This window comes from Phyllopteryx taeniolatus, chromosome 13 (assembly GCF_024500385.1).
Source record: "Phyllopteryx taeniolatus isolate TA_2022b chromosome 13, UOR_Ptae_1.2, whole genome shotgun sequence".
Classification (NCBI taxonomy): domain Eukaryota; kingdom Metazoa; phylum Chordata; class Actinopteri; order Syngnathiformes; family Syngnathidae; genus Phyllopteryx; species Phyllopteryx taeniolatus.
In genome coordinates, this window is record NC_084514.1 from 21,165,227 (window position 1) to 21,189,131 (window position 23,905).

A 23,905-nucleotide genomic window follows, 5' to 3' on the forward strand; every position below is an offset into this window, starting at 1 on the left:
ACCTGCAGAATAAACACATTAATGACATAGAAATCAAGACGCACATTCAGGGTACTCATGCAGGCCTGTACCGGTTCATGCAGATGTGGGATTTCCTTAATTTCATTGTTCATTCTCGACACATATAATATAAGGTGAGAAGGCATCCATCTTGCAGTGTTTTCGGTCACCAGTGGGGGATGTCTGTGTTCCATCGATGAGGGGTGCCCACTCGTCCTGAGAGTTGGGGCTCTGGCGTCTATCAATCTGCTGAGAGAGCATTTTGAGGCAGATCAAAAGGGGAATTGTTCAGTGGTGAACATTCATCAGTCATTCTTGTTGTTTTAAGTGTCCTGGTGAGCAAAGACAGACATCCTGCCGGCCTCCAGGCACGATCCAAGCAATGCTGAAGGTCTTGCTGAGTGGATTTAGACAGGCAAGGCAGGCCAGTCTTTTGTAGTCTTTGTGTTGAGAGTCAATATCCATTACAACAATTTATCGAAAAAACTATCGTGTCAATTTTATTTAGCGAACGATAAGTCGCTATAGTAATTATTGTGACAGGCCTAAATTGGCAACCCACAAATGCTGTGAAAAGGAAAAGAAAATTCCATTTCGATATTTGACAGGTAGGCTACACAGCGGCATTGCGGCCAACTGAAGAAGAAGAAGAATCATCTTTTATAGTCATAAACATGCCTGCATGCACATGAAATTTGTTCTTTGCATTTAACCCATCACAGTGAACACATACACGTTAGTGGAACACACTGGGGCAGCGGGTAGCTGAAGCACCTGGGGTGCATTTCAGGGTATCAGTGTCTTGCGCAAGGACACCACAGCTGTGAGTCCAGGGGATGTTGGCAGATGGTCCAGTCGGGGTCTTGAACCTAGGTCCCCCATGGTGGCAGGCGATGATCTTAACCATTGCACCACAGGAGGTGAATGGAGGTGAACATAAAATGGACAAAATTAATATGTATTTTCAGTGTTCTGTACAAGTGTTCTTAGGAGTCAACTTGACCCCAGGCTATTTTAACTGTATAAAACACACAAGAAATACAGTATATTTAGGGCTATTTAAGTAGTCAATTAAACAAATTAACGGATACATACTTTTTCATCTTTCTGGTCAATTAAATATGAAGGTTACATGGGTTAAAAGAACCAATGTTGTGATCTAAACTACATTCGCTCAACTTTATTTCAGAGCCTGAAGCTCCGCCCATTGTAACATGAAGCTCTTGTATAAGTCGGCCATGATCGAGGCTCCAGCTTGTCCAGCAGCTGCAGCTGTCTTCTGTCAGTTCCTCCCTTCACTGAACATGGCCACAGCTGGTAAGGTAAGTGGTATAGCCTTGAATATTGCTTGTGTATGCACTCACACGAATGAATATTATGCAAAACTGGATACTGTGATTCAACAATTCCTGGATAATTATTCAACAGTACTATGGGAGATCTATGTTGTATTACCATTTTATCTGTTGAAACACAGGAGGGAACCATGATACCAGTATACAGTCAGATTATATACTGCAGGTGTTACTGTATGTAAAAGACAATCGCAAACATCATTTAACCTAAAAGAACCTTGTCTCAACTTGTCATTTAACCTTAAAGAACCTTGTCTCTACTTTGTTTTTGTTCATTTTCGCCCATTTCCTCTTGCTCTGTTTCGACCTTTGGAACGGTCATATCTGCCTACAACTCACCAGTTGCTAATTTGTTTACGAAGGTAGTTTGCATTGTGTAAAAGGTAGGTGTCCTTGTTTCCACTGTGGATGTGTCTTGATTGCCTAAAGCCTGTTACACAACAATTCTTAACGTGTTACTGAATTTTTGAGGGTCATTCCGGAATTGGAGAACAATACGGCAGCAATATTTAAAAAAACAAAAAACTGACCATTAATTTTATAGTTGTTTCTCTTTTCAAGACAAACAAGCAAACTAACTAACTTGTAATTTATTTCTGAACTATAATTCTTACAAGAAATTAACATGAGAAGAAAGTGTATTGCATTTTTACTTGTAATTCGATATGGGCGCCAGCATTAGCCACCAATTTCTCAAGCCGCCTGGGAACCGCATTAACTGATTTCACAAGGAACTCTTGTGGGATGGAAGACAACTTCTCCTATTCGCCCTTCAAGTTCTTCCAAAGTCATTGGTTTGGTAGACTATACTTTCTCCTTAAATAATGAAACATAACACACACAAAAAAAAATGTAGAAAAATATTACAACATATGAATTAATTATAATATATCCATCCATCCCCTCCTTGAGCCGTCACCTTGTCGTGGTGGAGGGGTTTGTGTGTCCCAGTGACCCTAGGAGCTAAGTTGTCTGGGGCTTTATGCCCCTGGCAGAGTCACCCATGACAAACAGGTCCTAGGTGAGGGACCAGACAAAGCATGGCTCAAAGACCCCTAATGATGACGACAAACAATGGACTTCGTTTTCCCTTGCCCGGACGCGGGTCACCGGGGCCCCCCACTGGAGCCAGGCCTGGTGGTGGGGCTCGAAGGCGAGCGCCTGGTGGCCTGCACCCATGGGGCCCGGCCGGGCACAGCCCGAAAGGGTAACGTGGGTCCCCCTTCCCATGGGCTCACCACCTGTGGGAGGGGCCATAGGGGTCGGGTGCAGTGTGAGCTGGGCGGTGACCGATTTGATCCCCGGCTACAGAAGCTGGCTCTAGGGACGTGGAATGTCACCTCTCTGGCAGGGAAGGAGCCCGAGGTGGTGTGTGAGGTCGAGAAGTTCCGACTCGATATAGTCGGACTCGCCTCCACACACACCTTGGGCTCTGGTACCAGTCCTCTCGAGAGGGATTGGACTCTCTTCCACTCTAGAGTTGCCCATGGTGAGAGGCGCCGAGCAGGTGTGGGTATACTTATTGCCCCCCGGCTCGGCGCCTGTACGTTGGGGTTCACCCCGGCCCTACGAGAGGGTAGCCTCCCTCCGCCTTCGTGTGGGGGGATGGGTCCTGACTGTTGTTTGTGCCTATGCACCAAACAGCAGTTCAGAGTACCCACCCTTTTTGGAGTCCTTGGAGGGGGTGCTGGAGAGTGCTCCCGCTGGGGACTCCATTGTTCTGTTGGGGGACTTCAATGCTCACGTGGGCAATGACAGTGAGACCTGGAAGGGCGTGATTGGGAGGAACGGCCCCCCTGATCAGAACCCGAGCGGTCTTCTGTTATTGGACTTCTGTGCTCGTCACGGATTGTCCATAACGAACACCATGTTCAAGCATAAGGGTGTCCACACGTGCACTTGGCACCAGGACACCCTAGGTCGCAGTTCGATGATCGACTTTGTGGTCGTGTCATCGGACTTGCGGCCGCATGTCTTGGACACTCGGGTGAAGAGAGGGGCGGAGCTGTCAACTGATCACCACCTGGTGGTGAGTTGGCTCCGATGGTGGGGGAAGATGCCGGTCCGACGTGGCAGGCCCAAACGTATTGTGAGGGTCTGCTGGGAACGTCTGGCAGAATCCCCTGTCAGAAGGAGTTTCAACTCCCACCTCCGACAGAACTTTGCTCATGTTCCGGGGGAGGCGGGGGACATCGAGTCCGAGTGGACCATGTTCCGCGCCTCCATTGCTCTGGCGGCCGACCGGAGCTGTGGCCGTAAGGTGGTCGGTGCCTGTCGTGGCGGCAATCCCCGAACCCGTTGGTGGACACCAACGGTGAGGGATGGCGTCAAGCTGAAGAAGGAGTCCTATCGGGCCTTTTTGGCCTGTGGGACTCCTGAGGCAGCTGATGGGTACCGGCTGGCCAAGCGGAATGCAGCTCTGGTGGTCGCTGAAGCAAAAACCCGGGCATGGGAGGAGTTCGGTGAGGCCATGGAGAAAGACTTCCGGACGGCTTCGAGGAAATTCTGGTCCACCATCCGACGTCTCAGGAGAGGAAAGCAGTTCACCACCAACACTGTGTATAGTGGGGATGGGGCACTGCTGACCTCGAGTCGGGACGTTGTGAGTCGGTGGGGAGAATACTTCGAAGACCTCCTCAATTCCACCGACACGCCTTCCCATGAGGAAGCAGAGTGTGGGTTCTCTGAGGCGGGCTCTCCTATCTCTGGGTTTGAGGTCACCGAGGTAGTTAAAAAGCTCCTCCGTGGCAGGGCCCCGGGGGTGGATGAGATTCGCACGGAGTTCCTAAAGGCTCTGGATGTTGTGGGGCTGTCCTGGTTGACACGCCTCTGCAACATCGCGTGGACATCGGGGACAGTGCCTCTGGATTGGCAGACTGGGGTGGTGGTCCCCCTTTTTAAGAAAGTGGACCGGAGGGTGTGTTCCAACTACAGGGGGATCACACTGCTCAGCCTCCCCGGTAAGGTCTATTCAGGGGTGCTGGAGAGGAGGGTCCGTCGGGAAGTCGAATCTCAGATTCAGGAGGAGCAGTGTGGTTTTCGTCCTGGCCGTGGAACAGTGGACCAGCTCTACACCCTCGGCAGGGTCCTCGAGGGTGCATGGGAGTTCGCCCAACCAGTCTACATGTGTTTTGTGGACTTGGAGAAGGCGTTCGACCATGTCCCTCGGGGAGTCCTGTGGAGAGTGCTTCGGGAGTATGGGGTACCGAACCCCCTGATACGGGCTGTTCGGTCGGGGATGAGATCCTGCCCCAAGTGGAGGAGTTCAAGTATCTTGGGGTCTTGTTCACAAGTGAGGGAAGAATGGAACGGGAGATCGACAGGCGGATCGGTGCAGCGTCTGCAGTGATGCGAACTTTGTATCGGTCCGTTGTGGTAAAGAAAGAGCTAAGCCGAAAGGCGAAGCTCTCAATTTACCGGTCGATCTTCGTTCCTACCCTCACCTATGGTCATGATGTGTGGGTCATGACCGAAAGAACAAGATCCCGGATACAAGCGGCCGAAATGAGTTTCCTCCGCAGGGTGTCCGGGCTCTCCCTTAGAGATAGGGTGAGAAGCTCGGTCATCCGGGAGGATCTCAGAGTAGAGCCGCTGCTCCTCCGCATTGAGAGGAGCCAGATGAGGTGGCTGGGGCATCTGATTCGGATGCTTCCCGGACGCCTCCCCGGTGAGGTGTTCCGGGCATGTCCGGGGATGACCCAGGACACGCTGGAGAGACTACATCCTTCGGCTGGCCTGGGACCGCCTCGGGATCCCCCCGGAAGAGCTGGATGAAGTGGCTGGGGAGAGGGAAGTCTGGGCGTCCCTGCTGAAACTATTGCCCCCGCGACCCGACCCGGATAAGTGGTAGAAAATGGATGGATGGATATCCATCCATCCATCCATTTTCTGAGCCGCTTATTCTCACAAGGGTCGCGGGAGTGCTGAAGCCCATACCATTGCCAGCCAATCGCAGGGCACATATAAACAAACAACCATTCGCACTCACATTCACACTTACGGGCAAATTAGAGTCTTCAATTAACCTACCATGCATGTTTTTGGGATGTGGGAGGAAACCGGAGTCCCCGGAGAAAACCCACGCAGCCACGGGGAGAACATGCAAACTCCACACAGGTGTGGCCGGGGCTTGAACCCCGGTCCTCAGAACCGTGAGGCAGACGCTCTAACCAGTCATCACCGTGCCGCCTAATATAATATAAATATATATATTTTTTATAATAGTGAGTTATTTTTCTATCACCCTGTATAATACTATGATAAGGCAATTAAACATTTATATGCTTTCAGTCATGTAGGCCCTCTGAGGGAAACCATATCAATAATGTAACCCACAGCAAAAATGAGTGTGACACATCCCTGATATACAGTATTTTGCTACATTTGCCATTGGGGTGCGTGGTATAAGTTGTATGCGGTATATGCTCTAGACGCAGTAGACCAGGCGTGTCAAACTCATTGTTGTCACGGGCCACATCGTACTTATTTCCTCGGAGGGCCGTTACGACTGTGAACCCATATAAATGAAAGATTACATCATATAATTGCATACACTGTACACAACACATTGATGAATAACCAGTTTTGAAATCAGAAGTCTATAAAAACATGTTTATCAACTATTACATTTCATTTCAAAGGGGGATTGGTAACAAAAAAAATGCTTGCAAATATCTCAATGTTATTACACCAGAACACGATGAGCAATTTTGATTTGATTTTGCGGGCCAGATAAAATGCTGTATGACACCAGTGCAGTAGACAGTATAAATTTGGCCTACTGTATAGAATTGGATTCTACCAAGCAATCAGGATAATGTTTATTAATGACCTAATTGACCTGGCCAGATGGAGGAGCTGCCATCTGCCAGTCCCATGTTTTTTAACCATCTTCAAGCTGGTTAAAAAAAACGGTGCATCCTCCCCAAAGCTGTTCGAGAACTATCAGGGGAATGCTAGGCTCTAAGCTAACTTGCTTCGCATCAGCTATGAGCTGCGGCTGGCTAACTGGTGCCGCTAAACACTGTCCTTCCGAGATGCGGCTCTGCTCCTCTAAGTCAGTAAGCCTCACCTCCATGGCAGCGAATAAGCTACACCTTGTTAGCGCTAAAGGAGGACGGGGAGTATCTAAGCATGCGACACGCCGAGCAAGAAGAGAGAACAGGAGAAGACGGACTAGCCATGCTAAGTGCTAAACTAATGTGAAATGTAGACTAGAAAAACAGCAGAAGTACTTGGGTGGAACAGTATATATTTTTAACAGAATCCTGATACTCACAGCATTGAACTCTGTGTGACTCAGTAACAGGCTGTTTGCGTATTGCTGCCATGGCGACAGTTTCCGGCATACACATGTTGACCCAACTAAAACATACAAACTTCATTTCATGGTGCAAAGCTCGTGCCTGGCTTTTGCGGCATTGCGTTGTGTTGTTACGCTGCGGCAGCACATACTGTACACGATGGATGGGTTGGTTGGCGGAGCACTGCGCTGTGCTACGGTCAGTGCAGTGTGAAAAGGCCTTAAGAGATTGGGGGACACAAGTAGGTGGCCGGCAGGCTGGATGTGGTACTTGTCAATGTGCTCATTATCCATCCATCCATCCATTTTCTGAGCCGCTTGTCCTCACTAGGGTCGCGGGCGTGCTGGAGCCTATCCCAGCTGTCATCGGGCAGGAGGCGGGGTACACCCTGAACTGGTTGCCAACCAATCGCAGGGCACATAGAAACAAACAACCATTCGCACTCACAGTCATGCCTACGGGCAATTTAGAGTCTCCAATTAATGCATGTTTTTGGGATGTGGGAGGAAACCGGAGTGCCCGGAGAAAACCCACGCAGGCACGGGGAGAACATGCAAACTCCACACAGGCGGGGCCGGGGATTGAACCCGGGTTGTGCTCATTAGATTATTGTTATTATTTAACCCACGTTTGTGTTCACTTGCTAATATTTATTTGATTATTCTTTCTCACATACAAAACGTTAAGCCTTAGTATATATTTCCTTCTTTATTGTGTTTCTTTATATTTATATTTAGAATTAAAATTGTTCTTATCCTCCTCCTGATATATTTGTTTTGGATTCATGACAGGGGTCATGTTTACTTTTTCTTAAAAAAATGTATTTTATGTCAAAATGGAAACCACATTTTATTTCAGTTCAGATTTTTTTTTTTTGTCTTATATGAAAATGAAATTTAGTTTTGAATATAACAGTATCAGAGCCTAGAGAAGGGATTGACAACATAAATGATGGAGGGGGCCGCAATTTTTTTTGTTACTATGACCAGGTGGCCACAGAGGAGAAGACGGACAAGCCATGGTAACTGCTAAATTAATGTTAAATGTAGACAAGCAAAACACCAGACTAAGTACTTGAACAGTATATATGTTTAACAGAATCCTGACACCCACAGCAGTGAACTCCTCCTAACCAGATGTATGACAAAAATCCTGTTTTAAATTTGGAAAAATATGCACATATTTTTAATTTTTATTGCGCCAATGTACATCACAGTATCTTAATATATTTCATGCACAAAATAAAAGATAAAAGAAGTGTAAAAGATACAGTCGTCAACAACAAAGGGTTTGAAGCAAATAACAAAATAAGCGCGTATTGTTATTTTTTCTTTACAGTGGAAAGGGCTCTCGTGAATAAAAATTACTATTCAAAGATGGCACAAAACTGCTGAAAAGCAAGTCACCATTAAGGGGCATATTCTCCCGTATGCTTAAATATCCTATGTTATACCAAACCAACTTTTTCTTGTATTTGGGATGTTATATTGGCTCTGGGGTGCCTCAGTAAACATATGCAATATGAATCAAAATAATCCACGCATTCCTGAGTTCCAGATGTTTTTCTGCTGAGAGGCCTGAAATCAGGTCATTCGAATTTCTTAAGCTTATCTCCGTCACTTGTGAAGATCTCCGCCAACCTCTCTGCCCCCGAGCCAGCGCTGTCAACATGACAAACACGTGTGCTTTCACAAGTAGTGAGGATTGGGTCTGCTACATGCAGGCAACCAATCAGAGAATAGGGGGCGGTCTTAGCCAAATATGGACAAAGCGGATACAAAACTGGGTCAAACAGAAGTATCTGTCGGAAGGACCTATTCTGGACGTTAGTATGATAAAATCAAGATGCTTATTGAAATGAAATTGACACTTTTATACTAAGTCCATGTTAGAGAGTCACTCTATTGAGGTCTAAATAGCCAAAATATGGGACGTTTGAGTCAGAAAAGGCAAACAGCTCTGTGCTTGTCTGTCTGCACCCATTTTGCTGTCCACTTATCATTTGCGGACCTGATGGCCATCGGTGCACTCTGGGTGGAGTAATTGTGAAGTGTGGGCCTTCCTTCTCATATCTGGCCGAGCACACATTCTCCCAAAGACTTAAGCGCCTTAACCTCATCCATACTCCAGAGCCTGTAGTAAGTCTCGTGCCCTGACCTTCAACAGGGGCTTGTAATAATATTAAATGTACTTTTTAAGAAAGAAACCTCTGCCTCATTGTTGATTAACACTGACTATCACGCTACTGTATTTTAATGTTGGTCATTCTGGTGGTATCTGGAGATCCAAGTATTTTTGGAGGTGGTACTTTGTGTGAAAAATTTGAGAAGCGCTAATCTACATCAACCACTTCAACTCGACTTCCTCCATTTAAAAGCAACACAGTGGTGAGTACTTTATATACTGTGGTGTTGTGCTGCATTTCAGGTGTGTCCTCACCCCTTATGACTTAGTTCTCCTTGGTGTGTAGAAAGGAGTCCTGACTCTGTTCCTTTTGTCTTTGTTTATATTTTTAGTTTTAGGATTTTGTGGTTATTAACTACTCCAAGAATTATAGTCCAAAAGAGCATCAAATGGCTCCCCACGGCACGCATGAACTGGGACAGTCTGTCCATGACTGCCGGGCCATGTCATGTTTGAGACTGCACAGAATGTCACATGAGCAGAGAGAGCCAATCACAAGCATCCGTTTTAGAAGGAGGGAGTGATAGGGGGAAAAAAAAGTTTTTGATGCTATTTTTCAAATGTAACAAAAATTGTAATCAAGGAAATTTCCAAAAGCAACAGTAATTTAATTTCACATTTTCTACCAGTAATGTAATGGAGTACAATTAGATACATTTTGTAATCAAATTACGTAATCTGGTTACATGTATTTATTTATTCCCAACACTTCTTCGAAACTATTATTTAAAAAAAATAAATATGGGTGGGCTTTAAATCCTACGACCTTTGAGGCATTAAAATTAGTTCATACTGTGTTTGTAATGCAATATTGAAGAACCCTCATTTTAATCTCGACTACAAAGGTAATGTTTTTCTTTTAAATGTTCAAATAAGTGAAGTGGAGGGAAAAATGACTCGCACCCAACCTTTTGTATCTCTGAGTAATGTGGCGTTTATTCTGGTTGGATTAAACACCATCACATACATATTAATCTAAAATTAAACTGGTTCTATGTTGTTCAGGACACACACTGCCTATGATCACTCATAGTGTTGCAACCACACTGTGTTCCTCGTGTGGGTCAATGTTTACCTACTTGACCTTTGTATCAGTTTTGACTTCATCCATTAATCCATATTCCATACCGTTTATCCTCACAAAGGTCGCGGGAGTGCTGGAGACTATCCCAGTTGATACTCTGAACTGGTCGCCAGCCAATTGCAGGGCAAATACGAACAAACGACCATTCGCACTCACATTCGCACCTACGGGCAATTTAGAGTCTTCAATTAACCTACCATGCAGGTTTTTGAGATGCTGGAGGAAACAGGAGTACCCGGAGAAAACCTACGCAGGCAAGGGGAGAACATGCAAACTTCACACAGGCGAGGCCTGTGAACTCAGAACTGTGAGGCAGATGTGCTCACCAGTCGGCTACCATGCCGCCGTTTTGGCTTCATTTCACAGTAAAGTCAATGCAGGACCAATTATAGACCACAATTATTATATTTCCTACCAAATCCCTGAGAATGTTGTGCGTTTTTTTTTTTTTTTTCATTTGTTCTCAAGGTGATCAGGTGTAAGGCAGCAGTGGCCTGGGAACCAAACAAGCCTTTGACAATTGAGGAGATTGACGTCGAGCCGCCGCAGGCCAACGAAGTCCGCGTCAAGGTGAGAAAAAGGCGATTGCACAACAAATCATAACATACACTACATACAAAAAGTTCCAGGTTTTCGGGTTTCAGGTAAAATTTCAGGATGAACCTAATATCCACTTTTACCAACTAAGCTAATAACCTATAACCTACTTTGAGCTTCTCTAACCACTTGTCCAACTGTTCACTGTTTCAGTAATAGCTGTTTTCACTACATTTTCCAGGATGTCCACTTCTATGCCTTTCTGGGACTGTTCCAGTCAACATGTACAACAAACCCGGCTTAGTTACTCAAATCATAGTGTGCGGTACATGGAGGATAATGTAAAACAATAATGTAAAAAAGACAGGACTCAACAATTTGAAATTATGGGATTAGGGGAATGCTACAGAGACTCAAACAGAACGAAATAAATCCCATCAATTTTCTACTGCTGATTCTGTTCGGGTTCACAGGTGAGCTGCAACCTTTTGCAGCTGATTTTGAGTGAAAGGCAGGTTGTACCCTGGCCTCAGTTATATAAGACATAAATAGGAATAAGCAAGGCAAGGAAAGGCATTTGTGCAATATTTGTGTGGTACTTTACACAAGGCATAAAATGCCTCAAGACAAAATGTGAATGCTAAATGTGATAATTTAAGCAAATACAAAAAATCCAAAGCTTCAAAATTCTATTTATTTTTAAAAAGCAAAAGGTTATTGAAGGAGATAAGATGAAAGTTAAATTCAATTCATATTTAAAAAATAAAAGTTACAATGCAGTGATCTTAAATTTCGTCTACTATAAGGCATCAGTAAAAAGAAAGGTCTTCAGCCTTATTTACGAGAATTTAGAATTAGAGATTCTGTTTTTGGGGGAGTTTGTTCTCGAATGAACGCTGCCTCCCCGTGTTCAGTTCTAACTCACATTACGGAAAGCACAGCTGTCCCAGAGGATCTGGAAGCGCTGCAAAATAAATGGTTCATATCATTGGGGCAGATGAGAAATGTATTTAGGGGCTTAACCTTTCAGTATAGTTTATACACCAACGAAAACATAACTTGCCTGGTGAGGTGCTAAAGGTCTTTTGTCAATGAATGTTCCAACATTCACTATTAGGTATGCCAGCTTCACAGAGAATAACAAAAAAAAAAGAGTGCTAGGAACTGGAGAAAGAATAATTACCGTAATTTCTCGTGGATAATGTGCACCCATGTATAATAGGCACCCCCAAAGTTGACCTGAAAATTCTAGAAAACCCTTCTACCTATGTACAATGCATGATTTTGCTTCTACCCATATAATGAAAACATGAAGTACTATCTGTATTTTGTTAGTTTTTTCAAATAATTATTCTGAAGTTAAGCACTTTACTTGAACACGTGATTCTTTTTATTTACATCCTCTTATTTTGAAATTCACAGTCCTACTTTTATTTAGTAAATGAAAAAATTCACAGTTTTGCTCATATGTTTGATTACCCAGGCAGAATTTGTAAGATGGGTACAATTCTTTAAAGAAAACATGAAGGGCCAGGCTAAACACCTCGCCAGGGAGGCGTCCGGGACGCATCTGAATCAGATGCCCCAGCCACCTCATCTGGCTCCTCTCGATGTGGAGGTGCAGCGGCTCTACTCTGAAATCCTCCCGGATGACCGAGCTTCTCACCCTATCTCTAAGGGAGAGCCCAGACACCCTGCGGAGGAAACTCATTTCGGCCGCTTCTATCCGGGATCTTGTTCTTTCGGTCACAATCTACAGCTCGTGACCATAGGTGAGTGTAGGAACATAGATCGACCGGTAAATTGAGAGCTTCGCCTTTCGGCTTAGCTCCTTCTTTACCACAACGCAACCGATACAAAGTCCGCCTGCCGTTCTCTCCTTCCATTCTTTCCTCACTCGTGACCAAGACCCCAAGATACTTGAACTCCTCCACTTGGGGCAGGATCTCATCCCCGACCCAGAGAGGGCACGCCACCCTTTTCCGACTGAGGATCATGGTCTCAGATTTGGAGTTACTGATTCTCATCCAGCCGCTTCACACTTGGCTGCGAACTGCTCCAGTGAGATCACGGCTTGATGAAGCCAACAGAACCACATCATCTGCATAAAGCAGAAATGCAATACTTAGGCCACCAAACCGGAACCCCTTTATGCCTCGGGTGCGCCTTGAAATTCTGTCCATAAAAGTTATGAACAGAATCGGTGACAAAGGGCAGACTTGGCGGAGTCCAACCCTCACCGGGAACTTACTGCCGGAAATGCGGACCCAACTCTGACTCCGGTCGTACAGGGACCGAACAGCCCGTATCAGGGAGTTCGGTACCCCGCACTCCCGAAGCACGCCCCACAGGACTCCCCGAGGGACACGGTCGAATGCCTTCTCCAAGTCCACAAAACACATGTAGACTGGTTGGGGGAACCCCCGTGCACCCTCGAGGACCCTGCCGAGTGTGTAGACTGTTCCACGGTCAGGACGAAAACCACACTGCTCCTCCTGGATATGAGATTCGACTTCCCGACGGACCCTCCTCTCCAGCACCCCTGAATAGACCTTACCAGGGAGGCTGAGGAGTGTCATCCCCCTGTAGTTGGAACACACCCTCCGGTCCTCCTTCTTAAAAAGGGGGACCACCACCCCAGTCTGCCAATCCAGAGGCACTGTCCCCGATGTCCACACGATGTTGCAGAGTTGTGTCAACCAGGACAGCCCCACAACATCCAGAGCCTTTAGGAATTCTGGGCGAATCTCATCCACCCCTGGGGCCTTGCCACCGAGGAGCTTTTTAACCACCTCGGTGACCTCAACCTCAGAGATAGGAGAGCCCGCCTCAGAGAACCCAGACTCTGCTTCCTCATGGGAAGGTGTGTCGGTGGAATTGGGGAGGTCTTCGAAGTATTCTCCCCACCGACTCACAACGTCCCGAGTCGAGGTCAGCAGTGCCCCATCTCCACTATACACAGTGTTGATGGTGCATTGCTTTCCCCTCCTAAGATGGCGGATGGTGGTCCAGATTTCCTCAAAGCCGTCCGGAAGTCTTTCCTCACCGAACTCCTCCCATACCCAAGTTTTTGCCTCAGCGACCACCAAAGCTGCATTCCGCTTGGCCAGCCGGTACCCATCAACTGCCTCAGGAGTCCCACAAGCCAAAAAGGCCCAATAGGACTCCTTCTTCAGCTTGATGGCATCCCTCACCATTGGTGCATGTTGTGGCGATTTTTTTGTCAGAGCCATCACAGAACTGAACAAGCCACCACCTTTCACCCAACCAAAATAAATGCACTGTTTTAAACTAAACACAATCATGAACAATGAGAAATATGTTTTTATAACGTTTCATATTAATGCAATACATGCTTAGCTGTGGTTATGCTACTTTGGATCCAGGTTAAAAGCATTTTAGGCACTATTTATTGATACTAAAGTATTTATTTTACGAATTACTATAACAGGCATCTTGTTGTAATATGAAGGGAAGCCAATTCACACAGAGATGTTGAACTAGAGATTCGAAACCTGACTGTGAGGCAGACGTGCTAGCCACTTTTCACTGTGATGTGCTTTATCGCTCGGTTTATTTAGTAAAAGTAATAGACTACATTAAATGAATATGCGATACCACCAAGTGCTCAAGCGAGTGTTTTTACTGACAAGTCACTCTCTTTGGAGCAGATCGTGGCAACGGGTCTCTGTCGCACTGATCTCTTCTACCTGGATGAGACTGACAAAAAAGACATCTTCCCAATGGTTCTTGGCCATGAGGGAGCAGGCATTGTGGAGAGCGTTGGCCCTGGAGTCACGGAATTTCAGCCAGGTCAGTTTCTGAGGATCTCCGACCTCACATTTATTCCAAAACATGAAGGAATTAGACACTAAAGTTAAGTTTATATGTTTCCTTAAATTAAGCCTTGTTTTTGTATTTTAGGCGACAAAGTTATCCCCCTGATCATCTCCCAGTGTAGAGAGTGTCGCTTCTGTAAGAGTCCTAAGACTAACCAGTGTGAAAACGCATGGTGAGCTCCATAACCAACCACCTTCTTCTCCTGAAAGTAGATCCTAAATGCAAATTCTAAATAGATTTTAGGAAGTTACTGATTTTGGGAGCGGCACGGTAGACAACTGGTTAGAGCGTCAGCCTCACAGTTCTGAGGACCCAGGTTCAATCCCCGGCCCCGCCTGTGTGGAGTTTACATGTTCTCCCCATGCCTCCGTGGGTTTTCTCCGGGCACTCCGGTTTCCTCCCACATCCCAAAAACATGCATTTATTGGAGACTCTAAATTGCCCGTAGGCATGACTGTGAGTGCGAATGGTTGTTTGTTTCTATGTGCCCTGCGATTGGCTGGCAACCAGTTCAGGATGTACTCCGCCTCCTGCCCGCGACCCTAGTGAGGAGAAGAGGCTCAGAAAATGGATGGATGGATACTGATTTTGGACAAAATACATCCATCCATCCATTTTCTGAGCCGCTTATCCTCACAAGGGTTGCGGGAGTGCTGGAGCCTATCCTAGCTATCTTCGGGCAGGAGGCGGGGTACACCGTGAACTGATTGCCAGCCAATTGCAGGGCACATACAAACAAACAACCATCCGCACTCACATTCACACCTACGGGCAATTTAAAGTCTTCAATTAACCTACCATGCATGTTTTTGGGATGTGCACCATGCAAACTCCACACAGGCGGGGCCAGGGATTGAACCCAAGACCTCAGAGCTGTGAGGTAGACGCTCTAACCGTCATCCACCGTGGGACCAAATACAATTACTGGCCAAACACAAGAGCTGTATCATAAATTGGGGTTGTGCGCAACCAACTTCCGCATTCATCTCAACTGGAACCTTTACAGAAATATAATTAATCAGAATCAGAATCAGAATCAGAATCATCTTTATTTGCCAAGTATGTCCAAAACACACAAGGAATTTGTGTGTTTTGGACACACATTTTGGATTTAATCATAAACAAAGTAGGGCTAATGACACTTCCTTGGGGTGTCCCACTCTCTAATGATCCTTACTTGATAAGGCTGTCCTGATTTTAACTTGTCGTCTTCTTCTTTGTCTTCGTTCTTATTTTCCTAATTCTCTCTGTTTTGGAGTGTGTGCTAGCCAAAACTGCTCTCCACGAGTTTAGCTGATTGTCCCAGAGCCTAACAAGAAAGCGGGTTAGGGAGGGATCACTCATTTTATCCCTGTGCATGTCTTGGGATGGGCTGTATGGGGTGCTAATTTAGCCTGGCCCTGAGTGTGGGAAAGCAACAACAGTATGCTGCCACGTTATAAAACTGGATATTAATCACATCACTGGTGATATTTACCATGTAACAATATAACTCCCCTCGATGCAACAATAGTTCCAATCTTAGAACACCCCCCCCCTGCCCATTTCTGGCTAATGACCTCCACAGATTACAACTCCCCGGTTGTGCAGTGTCCTTTATGTCACAGCTTTCAACCCATGTTAATGAATGGAACACTCCAATTTAATTGTATTCACCAATTTAATTTGATTGCTTCCAAATGGCATGTCACATTTGTTGCATCATAATACCATTCATAAAACAATACATCTATTTTCTATATCACTTGTCCCCATCAGTGTTGTGGTTAAGATTGGGCCTATCCCAGCTGACTTTTGGAGAGAGACAGGGTACTGATTGGTCTGAAGCCAATTTAATTAATGTATTAATGTATCACACCCATTCTAATCTCTTATGTGGAAATTCAATTCCACTTTGCTCTATATTGGTGTTTCATACCACACAGAGAACCGTATCACACACAGGCAGGCATGCAAGGAATAATGTCAGAGTGAAAGGGGCGTGCAAACGGTGATGCACCTCAAGAGCTGGCAGGAGGGTCGATGGTTTGCTCAAGGACACCTCGACAGTAGTCAGGAGGCAGACTACCATTTCTCCAACAAGTTCCCATTTTACATTTTGTCCACATCCACAGTGGGGCTAAAACCAAACCCATCCAGTTCCAAAGCATTAGTCCTCTCAGATTACGTAGTTTAAGAACACTGTGTTTGTTGATTGTTGTTACAGAGATGAAAATCAGATTACAGTCTATTACCAATTCATATAGATATCGCAGCAGAGCTGCTTCTCTAAATTACTAATCCTCGCCTCCATTGCAGCAAATAAGCAACATGTCTGATAAGTATTTTTATCACTGTAGAGGACAAGGGGTAATTAACAGGAGAAGATGGAGAAGCCATACTAACTACTAAACTATCGTGAAATGTACATGACCACATACGTCATACAGGAGTCAATGAGTTTAATTTTATATATATATATATATATATATATTGTATTGATATAGTTTCAATCCCTGGCCCCGCCTGTGTGCAGTTTGCATGTTCTCCCCATGCCTGCTTGGGTTTTCTCCGGGCACTCCGGTTTCCTCCCACATTCCAAAAACATGCATGGTAGGTTAATTGAAGACTCTACATTGCCCGTAGGTGTTAATGTGAGTGCGTATGGTTGTTTGTTTATGTGTGCCCTGCGATTGGCTGGCAACCGGTTCAGGGTGTACCCCGCCTCCTGCCCGATGATAGCTGCGATAGGTTCCAGCACTCCCGCGACCCTTGTGAGGATAAGCAGCTCAGAAAATGGATGGATGGGTATTGATATAATAATATTTCGGCGGCACGGTGGACGACTCCTTCTTCCTTCCTTTTTCTCCTGGTGAAAAAAATTAAATAAACTGCATTTCCATCATTTTCTACACCAGTGGACAATTCAAGCACGTGCATGGGATGATGTGTGGAAACATTTAGCTTTTTTAGTATTGAATAGTTGAAACCCAGGAGGCGGCACGGTGGACGACTGCCTCACAGTTCTGAGGACCCGGGTTCAAATCCGGCCCCGCCTGTGTGGACTCTGCATGTTCTCCCTGTGCCTGCGTGGGTTTTCTCCGGGTACTCCGGTTTCCTCCCACATCCCAAAAACATGCATGCTAGGTTGATTGAGGACTCTAAATTGCCTGTAGGTGTGAATGTGAGTGTGAATGGTTGTTTGTTTATATGTGCCCGAGATTGGTTGGCAACCAGTTCAGGGTGTACCCCGCCTCTTGCCCGAAGATAGCTAATGAGGATAAGCGGTAGAGAAAATCGATGGAGAGTAATATATAGAATATCATCAATTTTGTGTGTCCCCACCATAAATTAAACACAATTTTGAGTTTTGAGATCTGTACTATGAATGTTGTTAAAATGACATCATATCTTTGTTATTTGTTGTTGATCTTATTTTTTAGCCTTTTTTTTTTTCAATTTAGCTTTGCTAAATTAAAACCCATTTAGAAATTAGATGGGGCTGGACTAGTGTTTTGTCCTTCGCAAACGACTTGTGGTGCAAAGAAGGTTAGCGAGTACTGCTCTAGAGAACTGCACCAAATTAGCTGATCGTACGGTACCCTGCTGTGGGTCTTTAAGTTCATCCAATCAGGTGGGTGAGTCATGAAAAAAATTTGCATCAAGCAACAACTTCAGAAGCTACTTTGAGAACCGTGTACTTTGATGTGCACACAAAATTGTTGTGTGCACCTCGGAAAGTAATATATTTTAGAATGTGTTAATTTGGCAACAAACATTCAATCGAGCATCTCGACCAGGGCACAAGACAATTAATGATATTGGTGAGGAAATGCTCTATTTAGCAGTGTGCCACTCGTTTTGTGAAGTGATTGCACAGTGCTCGTTGCCAAAAGATGAAGGTCAAATCAGGGATGAAATGAGGGGTCCTTTCTATCTTCCATCTATCCATTTTCTTTACCTCCTCATTAGGGTCGCGGGCTTCTGGAGCCTATACCAGCCATCTTCGGGCGGGAGGCGGGGTACACCTTGAACCGGTCGCCAACCAATCGCAGGGCACCTTGTGAAATATAATACTGTATATTGCGGAAACAACTATTGAAATGAATACAAGTCCTTTAAATATATACTACTTCTTGAAATAGGCACAAGGCTGACTTAAATAGACCAGTTTGAACCGTTGTTTGTTGGTTCAACCATAAACCCTCTATGACCAAAGGTAATCCTTCAATCTGTAATCCTGAATATTTACACCAACACTTCTATTTTGTCTAGGAATGTTGTTCCTCACAATGTGAGCAAAGCACCTGTCTCCAAGTTAAACTGCAAGGGAAAGAAGTTGCTGCAGTTTATGGGAATCAGTACGTTCTCACAGTACAGTGTGGTTAACCAGATTGCTCTGGCCAAGATCGACCCTGCTGCCCCTTTGGATAAAGTCTGTCTCCTTGGCTGTGGGATCTGCACAGGATTTGGAGCAGCAGTCAATAATGCTCAGGTACAATACAATCTCATCCATGTTTGTGTCATTAAAGATACAATATCTGATTGTCTTTATATTTTAATTTTATAATTTGACATTTGTGAAAGAAAGAACAGATGTGAAACTAAAAGAGCGAGCAAAAAAGTGGTTGGAATAAACTGCATCGCTCTTATCCCTTGCAAGCCATTTACAAAATATACTACACGACACATCAATACAGTACATAAACAGAAGACCTCAATAACGGGCGACTACAACACAGATGATACTCAATGCAATGCTTGCAGTTGCTTCTAACTTTCACACTATGCCGATAGCTACGACCTTTAATTATTCAAATAAGTGGATCGGTGGAGTAATTTAAAGAATGGTGTGTTCAGTGTTCTTGGATTGCCTGAAGTCCATGATCTTCTCCTTTGTCTTAGCTGTATTCAGGTCCAGGTTGTTGATTTCATGCAATGGCTGAGATGTTGGACCTCCTCCCTGTAGGCTGACTTAGGCTGACTCGTCGTTGTCCCCGATCAGTTCTACAATGGTGGTGTCGACAGCTAATTTGACAATGGTGTTGATGGGGTGCATGGGAGAGCAGTCATGTATAAATAGGGAGTGGAGGAGGGGACTAAGGACACATCCCTGAAGTGTCCCCGCTTTCAGGATGAGAGTGGAGAGTGCTGTGGATTTTCGACTTATTTGTGGGGAACAACATGAAGTCAGATAAGGCGTCATTCACACAGTCAATGTGGCTTAATTCCTTTGGGCTAAATTAATCTGTTCAATCCAACACTAGCAAGAAACAAGTTGAGAAGATGCAAAACAAAGAGATTCTCCCATCTGTTGGTTGCAACCTTACACACAAATGAAATGTTAACACAATAAGTTTACCTAGCCTAGCCAAGTTAGCATGTAGGCTAGTGAGGTAAGTGTAACCCTTTCTGGCTATCTACAAGTGGTATCACTCTTTATTTATTTTTAATACACACTAGATGTATAGGCTAGTTCTTTAGGTTCGTCTCTAGGAGGAATAGATTTGTAAATTGACCCACTAATCAATAACACACACAATAAGCAACTACAGCCACAAAAGTGTTAAATGCAAAATAGATTTTAAACAATTGAAAAAAGTACTTCTAATCCCTGCCTATCTAAAACGACTTCCGAGCGCACAACACGCTTAACTTGGGTTCAAAATAATAAACCAAAATATTTTTATGTCAAATGGGAAAATCCATTATTCTCAGTTTTGGATATTCAAGTCAATGTCAAGTTAGGTTTTTTTAGTCAAAGTGCACTTTTGTTCAGTCAGGTCCACTACAGTTGCAGTTCAAAAACCTACCACATTGGAGAGGTAGGAATCTTGAAGAAAATCCAGCACCTTGGAATACTGAGGTGGTCCGGTTCAGTAGATCAAGGGTAGCTCACCATCTCCCTCGTCAGGGAGAATGCACAATATAATGCAGATAAAATGCAGGCCACACACAGCAGGGACAATGCCGAGATCCCAACCCAGAACCTCTCAACTGTGAGACGCAGGTGCTAACTACTACCAGCTACCTTCTGCAAAAAACTTGGTAATTTTTTAATATAGATATGGAAGGAAAATGTTTGTCATATTTAGAGTATATATATATTCATACTATCTAAAAGACAACTCACCAATTGTCTTAATATTTGTAATATTCTACATAAATTTGTCTCAACGGGCCATCGCTAATGATTCGTAATTCTTGTCTTTCTTTCAGGTGGAACCGGACTCCACGTGCGCTGTGTTTGGCTTGGGAGCTGTGGGCTTGGCTGCAGTCATGGGCTGCAAATATGCTGGCGCCAAGAGAATTATCGCCGTGGATATCAACGTAGACAAGTTTGACAAAGCCAAGGAGTTCGGAGCCACTGACTTTGTTAATCCAAAGGATCACAACAAACCTATCAGCCAAGTTCTATCTGAGATGACTAATGGCGGAGTTGACTACTCCCTGGAATGTGTGGGGAATGTAAAACTCATGGTGAGGAACATTTGATTCAAGAATTTGATCAAATGACTTTCTTCAATGTCTTGCAAAATAATCTGTTTGTCCTTTTCTGTCGAGCGTGCTGCCTTGGAGTCCTGCATACAAGGATGGGGAGTGAGCGTGATTGTTGGCTGGACCGACAAGGAAGAATTCTCTGCTCGTCCTGCTGACCTCATAGGTGGACGCACATGGAAGGGCTCCATATTTGGAGGTAAACGAGCTGAGGGATTCGGTTGGATTTGCATTGGGGAAGAAGATGACGCCATCTTTATTTGTTCATTTCCTATCCAAAAATCTCTCGCATGGTTCACTTATTGCGGATTCAGTGCATCGCAGATTTTCTTTTTTTTTTTTTTTTTTTATGTCAAAATCGTGCAGTTGCTCACCTGCATATCTCTGATACAGTTAACTTTATTGGCTGTATCATTTTAATATGGCAGCAATGACTCACATAAGGTCATTTGAGCTCAATTCTTAGCAGAAAACTATACCTTACTGAATAATCTCAACTCATACATTTGGTCAGTCACCAAATTGCTTGAGTATGCAAAGAACATCCCAGATCAGAAAGCCACTGCTTAAAACCAAGCCATAGTCAGTATTTTATGAAATAAATTCACAAATAAGAACCTTAGCCTGACGAAAAGCAAATGCACACACTCACAACAATATCAACAGGAACAAATGCAAGTAAAGAGCAACATTTAGCTTGAATTTCTACAACTACAGTATTGTAGTTAAAAACATTGCCGCAATGAATTCTGGTTTCCGATAATGCTTTTCGCTGACAACATCACCAGGACCGTCACTGTGGGGAATGGTGCCAATGCTTAAGGCAGGAAATCACCTTTTCACACCACGTCCACATCAGCTGTTGTTCACTTCATTCAAGCAGAACACACCTGCCTTTAATAGGGATGTGCTTCTGTGTGGCTGGTGACCTCCAGTTGATAAATGAAATACTTATGCCCCTCTAAAGTATCACATATTGGCATTGAATTGCATATATGAAAGTTATAAATGTATTAATCCATTCATCTACCATAGTGCTTGTCCTCACTACGGTCATGGGTGTGCTGTCGCCTATCCCAGCTGACTCTGGGCAAGAGGCGGGGTACACCCCAAACTGGTCGCCAGCCAATCGCAGGGCACATATAAACAAAGAACCATTTGCACTCACATTCACAACTACGGGCAATTTATAGTCTTCAATCAACCTAGCACTCTTGTTTTTGGGATGTGGGAGGAAACCGGAGTACCTGGAGAAAACCCACGCAGGCACAGGGAGAACATGTAAATGTTACAATGTCAGTTACATCTCAAACGCTCATCACCACAAACTGACAATGAGTAATTGCTGCTTTTTCGACCCTTTAATACGATGGCCTGGAAGTGCAAAACCATATAACAAATTGTGAATCCCTTTTACATTTCAGAAAACAAATTAACAAAAGCAGAAACCCTTTTACATTTCAGAAAACATATTAACAAAAACCGAAACACTTTTTCATTTCGGAAAACACATTAACAAAAGCAGAAACACTTTTATAAAAGACGAAACAAATTACAATTGCGACAACCCGGAAAGGGAACGTCCTACATTATTAGGAATCCAGCGCATTTTCCTGGAAGGACACGCCCTGCTCCAATATTACTGGCTCCAGGACACGCACCGCTGCACTATGATTGGCTGCTGTATCCCTGTAGAACACACTCTACTGCTTCCGGATGGTAGAAGAAGTATGTGACTTATTAATGTGGCGGCGGTAATATAAAATGGCATTAACCCTAAAGCCTGTCAAACACTGTACAACGTGGTTTAACCCGATTGGAACGAACCATCGCATAAAAATAAGAGTTGCCGACGCACCCCCGCACATTGAGCTATTGTTCACATGGAAGAACCTAACTAATCATGTTGCCAAGCAGGTGTGCACCGGAGGCTCCGCCCATCCACCATGGACAGGGAATGGAAAAATACTGAATGTCAGCAGGCCCTGCAGAAAAATATACAATATCAACAATAGAACACAGGATCATGACAGGTTACACACAATTGTGCCTTTGGTGACGTGGATTGGAAATTTGGGGGAAAAAATGCTCAAATTCGATCAAACTAACAGTTTGCGTACCCCTCTAAAGACGGGAACAATACTGTGGTCTCGACCTCTGTGTCCAAGTAGCTTTCTGTGGTCATGTTTCATGCGTTTTTGCATCTTGTGTAATTGGTTTTACTTGATTAACTGATTCAATTATGAGGGCATAAAAGAACAGACACCTTCAGCATTCAAGGCAGCTCATGCAATACAATGTATCCACTTATTCTCTGTAATATTTTTCGTCATTTCTGAATCAGGCTTTAAGGGTAAAGATGGCGTGGCTGAAATGGTTGTAGCCTACATGGACAAGAAAGTTAAACTGGATGAGTTCATTACTCACAACATGCCTTTGGACCATATCAATGAAGCCATCGAACTGTTGAGGCAGGGCAAAAGGTATAATTACACTCTAATTATTAAATCATTATTATGCAGTAATTAATGACTCTACATCAAGTGTGTTTTTCATCTTGTCTTTTTGTTCCACAGCATCCGGACAGTCCTGAGTGTTAATCCACAATAAATTGATTATATAGGTTTCAATAACTCCTAAATAGTCAATGTATTTTTAATTATATGATACGTCAAGTCTTAATACATCACTTCATGCTGAATCAGCACACTCTATCCATATGCATTTAATGAATGTAAATAAGGACTTTATACAAAGCACACAACTCCAAAGGGATTACTGTTTATTTACATTTTTGAAATGGTCACATGAGCTTATCATGTCCTATAGTCTGTGTGAAGAAAAATAAATGAAAGAGGTCAGTGACTTTTTGGTGTTCTGTTTTTATTTTGTACCATATGAGTCAGCTGGGATAGTCTCCAGCACGCCTGCCACCATAGTGTGGATAAGCGGTGTGCTCAGCTTAATTATATCAATGTTTGCATGGTAATTATTATATCAATGTTTGCATGGTAATTATTATCATTCACCAGAGATATGGCCCCAATTGGTACTTCTGCCTGTGTGGTGACAAATGTATAATTAAGAAGAGGATATTGCAGCTCAACACCAGATCCACTGAATGA

The 23,905-nt window shown here is 44.3% G+C and overlaps 1 protein-coding gene across 2 annotated transcripts; it reads left to right on the forward strand.

Moving 5' to 3' along the window:
• The first annotated feature begins 1,225 nt into the window (after positions 1-1,225).
• Positions 1,226-23,645, forward strand: LOC133487350 (alcohol dehydrogenase 1-like). 2 transcript variants are annotated; one of them, XM_061793756.1, is made up of 9 exons: positions 1,226-1,322; positions 10,395-10,496; positions 14,135-14,276; positions 14,388-14,475; positions 18,558-18,777; positions 20,502-20,762; positions 20,847-20,979; positions 23,125-23,263; positions 23,357-23,645. In XM_061793756.1, the coding sequence occupies exons 1-9, from the start codon at positions 1,239-1,241 to the stop codon at positions 23,388-23,390; spliced, it is 1,203 nt and encodes a 400-aa protein (XP_061649740.1). In that variant the 5' UTR covers positions 1,226-1,238; the 3' UTR covers positions 23,391-23,645. The 2 variants fall into 2 exon arrangements, with proteins under 2 accessions (XP_061649740.1, XP_061649741.1); XM_061793757.1 differs by lacking the exon at positions 1,226-1,322 and adding an exon at positions 7,129-10,291.
• Positions 23,646-23,905: the final 260 nt, after the last annotated feature.